The 13,081-nt window shown below is 50.3% G+C and overlaps 1 protein-coding gene across 6 annotated transcripts in view; it reads right to left on the bottom strand.

Moving 5' to 3' along the window:
• Nucleotides 1–13,081, bottom strand: part of LOC140386565 (hepatic and glial cell adhesion molecule-like) — a 76,883-nt gene that overhangs the window by 57,839 nt on the left and 5,963 nt on the right. For all 6 annotated transcript variants that reach the window (XM_072468987.1, XM_072468988.1, XM_072468992.1 and 3 more), the window contains exon 2: nucleotides 11,278–11,643. In XM_072468987.1, coding sequence (XP_072325088.1) covers nucleotides 11,278–11,643 — 366 coding nt within the window. The remainder of the gene's footprint in view (nucleotides 1–11,277; nucleotides 11,644–13,081) is intronic.

Raw genomic sequence — 13,081 nt, 5'->3', positions numbered from 1 at the left:
TCTACAGCGAGTGATGCGCCACATGACAAAAGGTTGGCTCAAAGGGCAGTGCCCGCAGTTCTATAATGTGCGAGATGACCTAACCACCATTGATGGGATCCTTCTGAAGCTAGACAGGATCGTCATTCCGCACAGTATGCGCCAGATGATTCTCAATCAAATACACGAAGGCCACTTGGGAGTCGAGAAGTGCAGACGGAGGGCCTGAGAGGCGGTATATTGGCCGGGCATTGATGACGATATTGCCAACATGGTACTCAATTGCACAACCTGCCAGAGGTTTCAGCCGGCGCAACCTCCTGAGACGCTTCTGCCCCATGAGCTGGTGACGTCCCCCTGGGCGAAGGTGGGTGTCGACCTATTTCACACGCTTGGCATGGACTATATTATCATCATAGACTACTTCTCCAATTACCCAGAAGTCATACCCCTACACGATCTGACGTCGTCTGCAGTCATCAGGGCCTGCAAAGACACCTTTGCTCGCCACGGCATTCCGATGACTGTCATGTCGGACAATGGGCCCTGTTTCGCCAGCCGTGAATGGTCGTCCTTTGCCGCATCATATGGTTTCACACACGTAACATCCAGCCCTCTACATCCACAGTCAAATGGAAAGGCGGAAAAGGGCGTTCACATTGCCAAGCGGCTCCTCTGCAAGGCTGCTGCTGCCGGATCGGACTTTCACCTCGCCCTGCTGGCCTATCGATCGGCCCCGCTAGCCACGGGTCTCTCGCCAGCACAGCTACTGATGGGTCGCACCCTCAGGACAACTGTGCCTTCCATCCTGACACCAACAACGGACCATGCTAAGGTACTGCACAAGATGCAACTGCAGCGTGATCGCCAGAAGAGTCTGTACGATACAAGGGCGACTGATCTTCCCCCCTGTCCTCCAGGGATAAAGTCCGCATTCATCTGCCAAATGGTGGCTGGTCAGCACCTGCCGAAGTTCTCCGACGTGTGGCTCCCCGCTCGTTCCTGGTATGCATGCCGGATGGATCAGTGCGTCGCCGCAATCGGCGAGCCCTTCACCGCCTTCCACGCTCGCAACCGAACAGTGCACACACGCCGGGTCCTCCACTGGTTCCCGAGGATGACTTTGTGGAGCTGCCACAGATCATGCCCCTTCCATCGCCACCCGTGGCCAGGCTCGCACCTCAGCCGGTGGTTCTCGACCCACCCTTGAGACGGTCAACCCGAATTCGCCGCACACCTACTAGATTGGACTTATGAGACTGTTCACACGTTAAAGTTGAAACACTATTGTATTGTAACATGTTACTGTTTTATCATTCCAGATATCGTTTGAACGGACCACACTTCAAAGTTTTTTGTCTTCCTGTTTTGTTATGGTACAACCTTGTTAGCATGACACACCCGACATCGCCCCATGTATATAGTTACGCCACATGCACCTGCTGTAAATATCACGCACACACACTTTTAGATGCACTCACGACACATTCGTATTTATAACCACGTAGGCACATAATTTTGTAAAAAAGGGGGGATGTCATGATATTCAAACACACACATCATGATAGACACACCAACAGACAAATCAGCACACACAACACGACAACCAATCATAGACAAGGACAGAGACAGTATAAGAGAAGAAACACGACACCTGGTGGCCAGTAGATCTGGAGACCAGGACAAGGACAGGACCTGATTAACATCACACACGGGGAGTCACCACGTGCAGAGTATCAAGACACAACTGTAAATAACAAGTTGAAATAAAACAGCGTTGTACCAAATACAACCGTGTTGGTTCATCTGTACATCAGAACACCCAACACTACAACCAGCTCCATTAAAACAGTGATTTCCATATCTGCAGAGGAAGGTAACTCTCAGTTGGCGAAGGTTACTGTGTCACTTTCCTGCATAGAACATGATGTGTTCGGCTGACTGGTTCGATGTGGACTGCACTTACATAGAACATAGAACATAGAACATTACAGCGCAGTACAGGCCCTTCGGCCCTCGATGTTGCGCCGACCTGTGAAACCACTCTAAAGCCCATCTACACTATTCCCTTATTGTCCATATGTCTATCCAATGTGACCATTTGAATGCCCTTAGTTGGCGAGTCCACGACTGTTGCAGGCAGGGCATTCCACGCCCTTACTACTCTCTGAGTAAAGAACCTACCTCTGACATCTGTCCTATATCTATCTCTCCTCAATTTAAAGCTATGTCCCCTCGTGCTAGACATCACCATCTGAGGAAAGAGGCTCTCACTGTCCACCCTATCCACTGTCCAATCCTCTGACCATCTTGTATGCCTCAATTTAGTCACCTCTTAACCTTCTCTCTAACGAAAACAGCCTCAAGTCCCTCAGCCTTTCCTCATAAGATCTTCCCTCCATACCAGGCAACATTCTGGTAAATCTACTCTGCACCCTTTCCAATGCTTCCACATCCTTCCTATAATGCGGTGACCAGAATTGCACGCAATACTCCAAATGCGGCTGCACCAGAGTTTTGTACAGCCGCAACATGACCTCATGGCTCCGAAACTCAATCCCTCTACCAATAAAAGCTAACACACCATACGCCTTCTTAACAACCCTCTCAACCTGGGTGGTAACTTTCAGGAATCTATGTACATGGACACCGAGATCTCTCTGCTCATCCACACTGCCAAGAATCTTACCATTAGCCCAGTACTCTGTCTTCCTGTTATTCCTTCCAAAATGAATCAACTCACACTTTTCTGCATTAAACTCCATTTGCCACCTCTCAGCCCAGCGCTGCATAATATCTATGTCCCTCTGTAACTTGTAACATCCTTCCGCACTGTCCACAACTCCACCGACTTTCGTGTCATCTGCAAATTTACTCACCCATCCTTCTACGCCCTCCTCCAGGTCATTTATAAAAATGACAAACAGCAGTGGCCCCAAAACAGATTCTTGTGGTACACCACTCGTAACTGGACTCCAGTCTGAACATTTCCCATCAACCACCACCCTTTGTCTTCTTCCAGCTAGCCAATTTCTGATCCAAACTGCTAAATCACCCTGAATCCCATGCCTCCGTATTTTCTGTAATAGCCTACCGTGGGGAACCTTATCAAACGCTTTACTGAAATCCATATACACCACATCAACTGCTTTACCTTCATCCACCTATTTGGTCACCTTCTCAAAGAACTCAATAAGGTTTGTGAGGCATGACCTACTCTTCACAAAACCGTGTTGACTATCTCTAATCTAATTATTCCTTTCCAGTAGATTACACATCCTATCTCTTATAAACCTTTCCAAGATTTTTTGATGCAGGGAAGCTAGAAGCAGACGTCTCACACTGGAGAAAATCCAACACTGTTATATTCAACGATAGAGCTGATATACATGTTCAGCTGTGGGTCGACACTATACTAAACTGACTGGAGACCTTGTATTAGCCTGACCAGACTTACTAGCTACCGCATGGTGTTTGCACTGGCTAGCTCGTGGACTCTGACATTCTCAGTGGCTGGGTCCAGAGAGCGCGGGAAACCTAGTGCCCTCTGGCTTTATAGTGGTAGTGTCCTGTCTGGTGATTGGCTGCACTGTGTTGCGTGCTTATTACTCATCCTGTATGTCAATTACTGCCTGTCTGCACTTCAGTATATACATGAGTAGATATTATGACATCTCCCCCCCCCCCTTTTTTTTTAGATAAATAAATACTAGGGTGTGTGAGCGTATATATATATATATATATATATATGTGCCTGAGTATATACAAAAGGTGTCTAGATGAACGTATATACATAGGAAGGTGTCGATAGTGCAGATACATGGCCAATGAAACAATATTTACAGAGGTTAAAGCGATGAAGTCACAAAATGTACAAGAGTTCAGTCTGTAGATTTAGTCTCTGTGGTGGGCGACGAATTCTTGTTGATTGCCGCAGAGGTGGATCAGGAGCTGCCTGTACTTGGATAGGCGGGATCGCTGCCATGGTGGTGGTTGCGGGGGCCGGCAGGATTGCTGGTAGATCGGTGGCCTCGTGGTAGGGTATTTGCGGAGGAAGCATCGTAGATGGCGGGGCACTTCGGTCAGGTAGCGGGCGTGGAACTCTTCGCAGTGCCCGTCTGTTGCGCCGTCGCAGGGAGCCATCAGCCATGCAGACAAGGAACGATCTTGGGGCCACTTGTTTGATCACAACAGCTGTGACTGACCAGCCGCCCTCAGGCAACTGGACACGAGCATGATCAGTTGGGGCCAGCTCGGGTAGATCCGTGGCATGAGCATCCTATGTGGCCTTCTGTTGGGCCCGTGATTGCTGCATTTTCTGTAAGACCGTGAGGTGGTCAAGGTCTGGAACATGGGTGGCTGGAACTGTGGTCCTCAGAGTGCGATTCATGAGCATCTGCGCTGGAGACAACCCAGTGGACAGTGGGGTTGCCCTGTGTGCCAGCATCTCCAGGTTGAAGTCGGAGCCTGAGTCTGCAGCATTGCACAGCAACCGCTTTACAATATGGACCCCTTTCTCGTCCTTCCCGTTTGACTGAGGGCAGTGGGGACTGTAGGTAACGTGGCGGAAGTTGTAGGACTGTGCAAAATCAGACCATTCCTGGCTGTAAAAGCAAGGACCGTTGTCGCTCATTACCGTGAGCGGAATCTCATGCCTGGCGAACGTTTCTTTGCAGGCTTTGATTACCGCCTTCGACGTGAGGTCGGACAGTTTCACCACTTCTGAGTAACTGGAGAAGTAGCCGACCAGGAGTATATAGTCACGCCCCTTGGCATGGAAAAGGTCTACACCTACTTTGGACCACGGAGAGGTCACGGTCTCGTGCTGTTGCAGCGTTTCCTTGGGTTGAGCTGGTTGAAACTTCTGACAGGTAGGGCAGTTGAGGACGGTGTCGGCAATGTCCTGGCTGATGCCCGGCCAATAGACCGCCTCCCGAGCTCTGCATCGGCATTTCTCGACCCCAAAGTAACCCTCAGAGACTTGGCCCAGCACCAAAGTCCGCAAGCTCAGAGGAATTACGATCCTGTCGAGTTTCAGAAGGATTACCTCCACCACCGTCAGGTTGTCTTTTACGTTATAGAACTGGGGACATTGTCCCTTCTGCCAGCCATTGCTGAGGTGCTGCATCACACGCTGCAGCAGAGGATCCTTGGCCGTCTCCTCCCGAATTTGGACCACCCGTTCGTCAGAGGCCGGAAGGTTGGTGGCACACAACTGCACTTGCACTTCTATGTGGCCGATGAAGTCACTTTGCTCACATGGTGTGATAATGGACCTGGAGACGGCATCTGCAACGATTAGCTCTTTGCCTGGCGTGTAAACAAGTTTGAAGTCGTAGCGGCGTAGCTTAAGAAGAATTCGCTGTAACGAAGGTTTCATGTCATTTAAATCCTTCTGGATTATATGGACTAGAGGCCTGTGGTCCGTTTCTACCGTGAATTTTGGCAGGCCGTAAACGTAGTCGTGAAACTTGACTATCCCTGTCAGGAGGCCCAGACACTCCTTCTCAATCTGAGCGTACCGTTGCTCATTGGGCATCATGGCCCTGGAGGCATACGCTACTGGGGCCCAGGACGAGGAGTCATCTCATTGAAAGAGCACGGTCCCAATGCCGTCCTGGCTTGCATCAGTTGATATCTTGGTTTCCTTGGTTGGGTCGAAGAACGCTAGGACCGGGGCGGTGGTGAGCTTTGCTTTCTGCTCACGCCATTCCTCTTCATGCGTGGGCAGCCACTGGAATTCCATCGAATTCTTGACGAGATGGCGGAGGGCCGCGGTGTGGGATGCCATATTGGGAATGAATTTCCCCAGGAAGTTGACCATCCCGAGGAAGCGGAGGACCGCCTTCTTGTCCTCCGGGGTCTTCATGGTATTGATCGCCGAGACCTTGTCGGCATCTGGCCGCACGCCCTGCCGCGAGATGTGGTCACCCAGGAACTTAATATCCGATTGACCAAATGAGCACTTGGCCCTGTTGAGCTGGAGACCATGTTCATGAATTCATGGAATACCTGCTTGAGGCGAGCGATGCGTTCCTGGGGCGTTGTGGACCAGATAATCACGTCATCAATGTACACTCGCACCCCCTCGATGCCCTCCATCATCTGCTCCATGATGCGGTGAAATACTTCGAGGCAGATATGATACCAAAGGGCATCCGGTTGTAGTAGTAGCGACCGAACTGGGTGTTGAATGTGCACAGCTTGCGACTGGACGCGTCCAGCTGTATTTGCCAAAAACCTTTGGAGGCATCCAGCTTAGTAAAGAATTTGGCATGAGCCATTTCACTGGTCAACTCTTCACGTTCTGGTATCGGGTAATGCTCCCTCATGATATTGCGGTTTAGATCCTTCGGGTCAATGCAAATGCGAAGTTCCCCTGACGGCTTCTTTACGCAGACCATGGAGCTGACCCAGTCTGTGGGCTCTGTAACCTTTGATATGATGCCCTGGTCTTGGAGGTCCTGTAATTGCTTCTTCAGACGATCCTTGAGGGGTGCCGGCACCCGGCGAGGTGCATGAATTACAGGGGTGGCGTTCGGCTTGAGCAGGATTTTATATCGGTATGGGAGCGTGCCCATTCCATCGAATACGCTGTGATACTGCGTGATGATGTCATCTACGTCGGCTTGCAAGTTACCATCAGGCGAGGCCGTCGCCGGTGATGATGACATGGTGTGGACTCGCTGAACCAGATTCAGGAGCTTGCAGGCACAAGTACCGAGCAGGGATGCTCTGTCGGGCCCGAAGATTTCAAACCGCAGTGTTGCCTTGATCGGCTTGTTGGATACCCCTAATTGACAGGGGCCACTGGCAGCTATGGCATTGCCATTGTAGTCAAGGAGCTGGCAGGCTGGTGGAAGAATGCTTGGTCTGGCGCGGATGGTGTCGAGGTCGGATTTTGAGATGAGGTTCGCCAATGCGCCGGTGTCCAGTCTGAACCGGATGCGGGCCTTGTTAACTGTGAGGACAGCACACCACTCGTCATCGGGATCCACACTGAGGATGGATAGGCGTTGCGCCATTGTGGTGGAAGGCAGCGCATGTGTAGTTATGATGCCCACCCAGTGCGGGGACTTGAGGCACTCAGCATCAGGGTCTGTTGGGCTGTCGGGATCGGAATCTGGCATGCCTTGCTGTATTGAGCGGACACTTCTGCGCCGCAGCTGGGATCGCTGGCTGCTGAGTGGTGGAACAGATCTGCAAAGGGCTGCGTAGTGGCCAAGCTTGCCACACTGAAGACACCGGCGTCCTGTTGCCGGCCATTGCCACTTTAAATGGGCGGAGCCACAATTCGGACACGTCATGATGCCGACGTCATCACGCATGCGCAGTGCTGTTGGTTGACGTACGCACCTGCGCAGTCAGGTTGTCGGGCTCGTCGTCCACTCGGTCGTGGCGCACAGGCACAGGGACCCTGGAAAAGCGCGTGAAATGGCCACTCTCCTCGATGCTCAGGCCCTGCATCTGTGCAATGGCCTGCACCCGTTCCACCTCGTGGGAGGCCAGCTTCGCAGTTTCTGCCGCCCTGATGTGGGAGTAACAATTCTTAGCATGCTCATGGACAACGCACGTCTCAATAGCGCCAGGGAGGGTCAACTGTTTGACTTTCAGGAGTTGCTGCCGAAGGGAGTCGGAGTGGACCCCGAAAACAATCTGATCCCGGATCATGGAATCAGCCATCGAGTCATAGTTACATGACTGCGCAAGGATGCGGAGATGGGTCACGAAGGACTGAAAAGGTTCATCCTTACCCTGAAGCCTCTGTTGGAAAACGTACCGTTCAAAGCTCTCATTCACCTCAATGTCGCAGTGGCTGTCAAACTTCAGCAGGACTGTTTTGAATTTTGTTTTGTCTTCGCCTTCAGCGAACGTAAGGGAGCTTTAGATGTGGATGGTGTGGTCGCCCGCGGTGGAGAGAAATGGCGCGATCTTCCTGGCATCCGATGCTGCTTTGAGGTCGGAGACCTCGATGTACAAGAGGAACTTTTGCTTGAAGATCTTCCAATTGGTGCCAAGGTTGCCGGAGATGCGGAGATGCGGAGCTGCGGAGGAGGCTGGACGGCGCCGAGGTTGCCGCAGGTGCGGAGCTGCGGTGGAGACTTCCATTTCACCGGATGGCTGCTTGCTGGTCAATGCTGATTCACTCAAGGTAGGTCCGTCAATATCAGTATCACTCCTGCACCATGATGTGTTAGGCTGACTGGTTTCGATTTGGACTGCACTTGATGCAGGGAAGCTAGAAGCAGACGTCTAACACTGGAGAAAATCCAACACTGTTTTATTCAACGATAGAACTGATATACATGTTCAGCTGTGGGTCGACACTATACTAAACTGACTGGAGACCTTGTATTAGCCTGACCAGACTTACTAGCTACCGCATGGTGTTTGCACTTGCTAGCTCGTGGACTCTGACTGTCTCAGTGGCTGGGTCCCGAGAGAGCGGGAAACCTAGTGCCCTCTGGCTTTATAGTGGTAGTGTCCTGTCTGGTGATTGGCTGTGCTGTGTTGTGTGCTTATTGGTCGTCCTGTATGTCAATCACTGCCTGTCAGTACTTCAGTATATACATGAGTAGATATTATAACAGAACAAAAATCAATCTGTGTCATTTACCTGGGGCAGGATTCTCCCTCCTGGGGACTATGTCCCCACGCCCGCCGGAAAACGGGCGATAATCACCCTGGACTTTTTCCTCGAAGGTCTGAGGAGATTCTCTGTTTTCCAGGGGGCTAGCAGAGCCCCGGCGTGTGTCCAGCAGCTCTTGCTGCTGCGGGGCCCTGCAGGCCAGACCGTGCGGCTGTGCATGCGCACGGCGGCCGCAAGCAGGTCCGCGCATGCGCGCGGCGGCCCTCCTTCGGTGTGGGTGCCGCCGACATGCCAGAGCCACACAGCCGGCCCGCGCAGAGGAAGGTAGGTCCCCCCCAGATCGCGATGGCCCGCCAATCGATGACCCCCCATTGCGGGCCTGGCCGCTGCTGAGGCCCCCCCCGGAGTCAGATACCCCCCACCCATGACCAGGACTGCCACCGTGGCCGCGGGTCCTAGGTCCCACAAGGTGGTACCACATGGAAACCACGCCAGGAGGAGTTTGGCCGCTCGACTGCAGAGAATCATCACGGGGGCCTGTTCAAACATCCCCCGACCAGCCCGCATTGACAGCGCGCGCAGTACTGGCGGGTCCGCGGAAGCGTTGTCGCGCCGGATTTCCGGTGTGAATGGCTATTCTCTGCCCCCGCACTGGGCCGACCCCAGCGCAGAGCGTCAGAGAATCCCGCCCCCGATAGGGCGCAGCACGGTAGCATCGTGGATAGCACAAATGCGTCACAGCTCCAGGGTCCCAGGTTTGATTCCGGTTTGGGTCACTGTCTGTGCGGAGTCTGCACATCCTCCCCGTGTGTGTGTGGGTTTCCTCCGGGTGCTCCGGTTTCCTCCCACAGTGCAAAGATGTGCAGATTAGGTGGATTGGCCATGATAAATTGCCCTTAGTGTCCAAAATTGCCCTTAGTGTTGGGTGGGGTTACTGGGTATGGGGATAGGGTGGAGGTGTTGACCTTGGGTAGCGTGCTCTTTCCAAGAGCCATTGCAGACTCGATGGGCTGAATGGCCTCCTCCTGCACTGTAAATTCTATGATCACTGAACTCACAATATTCTGCAAGCCTTTACAGCACAGCCACAAATTTTGCGATTGACTCCCCCTCTTGGTTTATTTTACGAGATCTAAAGCGCTCAGCAATTACCAAGGGTTTTGGTGAAAAATGTGCTTGCAAAATATCCAGGGTGCAATTCAGTGATCCCGCTGCACTTGGCGTAGATCAGGATGCAATGGGTGAATCGCGCATGAACCCCAATTCGGGCTCCATGCAAGGCCGATCGTGAGTCACCTGACACGCTCGGCGAGATCCAGATCTAGATATTTAAATGAGCCTTACAGGGGTGAGGGGGGGCAGAGAGATCGGGGCTGCCAGACAAAATGGCGCTTCGATATCCGAGGAGCCTTTCCGAAGCCCACCAACAGGAAATCCTTCGAAGTGCGGCCTTGGGAGGGAAAAGCACATTGAGGTAAAAAAAAAATGGAAAAGTGCTGTTGGATAGCAGGATGGTCTCGGCACTACAGCCACAGAGAAACGCCTCTCTGAATGTTTCATTCAGCAGACTTTAAATGGAGTTAACTTGAGTTGCTTCTACATTTTAATGCCTGGCTTCTCAGGTTGCAGTAAACTACGAGGGAGATTAAACAATGTTACACCCATCATGCTCAGGAAAGTGGGGACCATAATATCTTCAATTATTTTATTTGCCAGTGTAAAATTGTCAAAGTGCTCAATATGGGGGCTCCATCGCTCCACATGTTCATCAAAGGATCCCACGATGCCGAAAACCCCACCATTTTATTTACTCATGGAGCTTTCCCATATGCACACTTCGCAACCGTCTTTTCAGCAGCTTCCTTGATTCCCTCACTCACAAGGCAAGAGCTTTAGCATCCTAATTGTCACAGACAGCTGTATGCTCTGTTCTGCAGGCAGATGTTCATGACTCAAGTCCACCTGGCCCATTAGTTCTCCATAGCACATGCCACGCCAAGTGAAAGGTTTTCCTTTCTAACTTCTTTTTTCCAATCTTTCTCTGTAAATTCTTCATCCTGGGTGGCTGGCCTGCGTCCATTTGTAGTCTTCATCGACAGTTTTTATGTTGTGTATTGAAGGTGCAGTACTTGGGAACACGGAGGTTTAAAACAACGGAACTTTACTTACCGTGTGGTATCTCTTAAGTGGTTGTTCTTCTCACCCTGTTTCCATCATTAGGGTACATTAATATGACAGAGCTTCACTAGAGCTAATAGAATTGATATAAAGACATAACAGTTAGTCTTTGTGGTTCTCTTCTCCTGGAGAGCAGGGGACGCTGTGGGTCATTGAATATAGTCAAGATTGAGTTCGACAGATTTTTGATCGACAGGGGTACTGGGGGATAGGCAGGTAAGTTTAATGGCGAGTAAGCTCAGGGGGCTGAATGGTCCCCTCCTGCTCCCATTTTTCATGTAACTGGGGAAGACAAACAGGCACAGCAAGATCCCAACTTGCCATACACCTGCACCTTCAGTGATATTATCTGCTTGGTGTACTCAGTCACTGTGAGGGGATACACTTTCACACCCTGAGCCCTCACATAGAATATATGTGGCTCGACATACTGATTTCTGATTTGACACACCGCAGTGTGACAAATTTCCCAAAGTAAGTTGGTTAAGAAGTGGAAAAGCAGAAGCTTTATAAACTGATTAATCACTCACCATAGAGCTTTACGCCAAAGAGGGTAGTTTCCTTTTCACCTGCTTCTGACACCAATTCGAGATCGTAATCACCGGCATCCTCAGGAATAAGGCTCGTCAGTGTGAATGAAATGCTTGAACTTTCCAGCTTACAATTTCCTCGTCGCTCTTTCATTGAATCTTTCCAATTGTTCTTATCTTTGAGACATTCTACAATCTCTTTCTTGCCGTTCTCTATGCTCCAAGTGCCACTGTAGATGGTGTCTTTTTGACCAGAGCTGATGTCTGTTGGATCCAGTGTAAAATGGGCAGGCAGAGTGAAGTTGCGGCCAGGGATAAAATGAATCTCCCTCTGTCCCACCTCAATCCTGATGGGTGCCATCACCCCTGCAGAGAGAATGGCTCATGTGACTGGTTTGAAACATTGACGATCTGAAGTCATTCATCCTCTGTATTTATACAGGGGGATAGAGATATGATGGTGAAATGCTGGAAGGGGTTAAGGAGGAGTTTGAAGAGTCTGCCCACTTTCCAGTCTGGGACAAGACTTTGCCTTCTGCTTTCTTGAAACCAGATGGGGAATAGAGAAACACAGAATTTTCTGCCAATCTCTCCTGATTTTGCTCCCTTGATATTTAGCATTCAAAACTCTGCAAGTTGCAACTGAGGATGGTTTACATGTTTAATTGGTTCCCTGAACCATTTGTATCAGCAAGGATTGAGGTGTTTTTTTTGATTTGGCCATCGGATGTGGACGTCTCAGGCTGTGCCAGTATTTATTGCCCATCCCTAATTTTGCTTGAGGGGGCAGTTAAAAGTCAACCACATTGCTTTGGGTCACATGTAGACCAGACCAGATAAAGGTGGCAGGGGGCTTTTTAAGGGGCTGGTATAGACTCGATGGACCAGGTGGCCTCCTCTGCACTATAAATTCTATGATTCTATGATTTCCTTCTCGAAAGGGCATGAGTGAACCAGATTGACAATTGACAATGGATTCATGTTCATCAACAGCAAAAGGGATTATTATTTAAATGATAAAATATTAAAACATGCTGCTGAGCAGAGGGACCTGTGTGTCCCAGTGCATGAGACGCAAAAAGTTGGTTTACAGGTGCAACAGGTGATTCAGAAGGCGAATGGAGCTTTGTCCTTCATAGCTAGATTGATGGAATTTAAGACTAGGGAGGTTATGCTGCAATTGTATAAGGTGTTGGTGAGGCCACACCTGGAATATTGTGTTCAGTTGTGGTCTCCTCACTAGAGAAAGGACATACTGGCCCTGGAAGGTGTGCAGAGGAGATTCACTAAGTTAATCCCAGAGTTGAGGGGGTTGGATTACGAGGAGAGGTTGAGTAGACTGGGACTGTACTCATTGGAATTTAGAAGGATCCGGGGGGATCTTACAGAAACATATAAACTTATGAAGGGGATAGATAGGATAGATGGGGGGAGGTTGTTTCCACTGGCGGGTGAAAGCATAACTAGGGGGCATGGCCTCAAAATAAGGGGAAGTAGATTTAGGACTGAGTTTAGGAGGAACTTCTTCACCCAAAGGGTTGTGAATCTATGGAATTCCCTGCCCAGTAAAGCAGTTGAGGCTCCTTCATTAAATGTTTTCAAGATAAAGATAGATAGTTTTTTGAAGAATAAAGAGATTAAGGGTTATGGTGTTCGGGCGGGAAAGTGGAGCTGAGTCCACAAAGGATCAGCCAAGTTCGCATTGAATGGCGGAGCAGGCATGAGTGGCAAGATGGCCTACTCCTGCCCCTAGTTCTTATGTTCTTATGAGACTTTAATTCCAGATTTTTATTGAACTTAAATT

Source organism: Scyliorhinus torazame, chromosome 12 (genome assembly GCF_047496885.1).
Source record: "Scyliorhinus torazame isolate Kashiwa2021f chromosome 12, sScyTor2.1, whole genome shotgun sequence".
Classification (NCBI taxonomy): Eukaryota; Metazoa; Chordata; class Chondrichthyes; order Carcharhiniformes; family Scyliorhinidae; genus Scyliorhinus; species Scyliorhinus torazame.
Note: the sequence above shows the minus strand (reverse complement) of the source record. Positions and strands in the feature narration are given on the sequence as shown.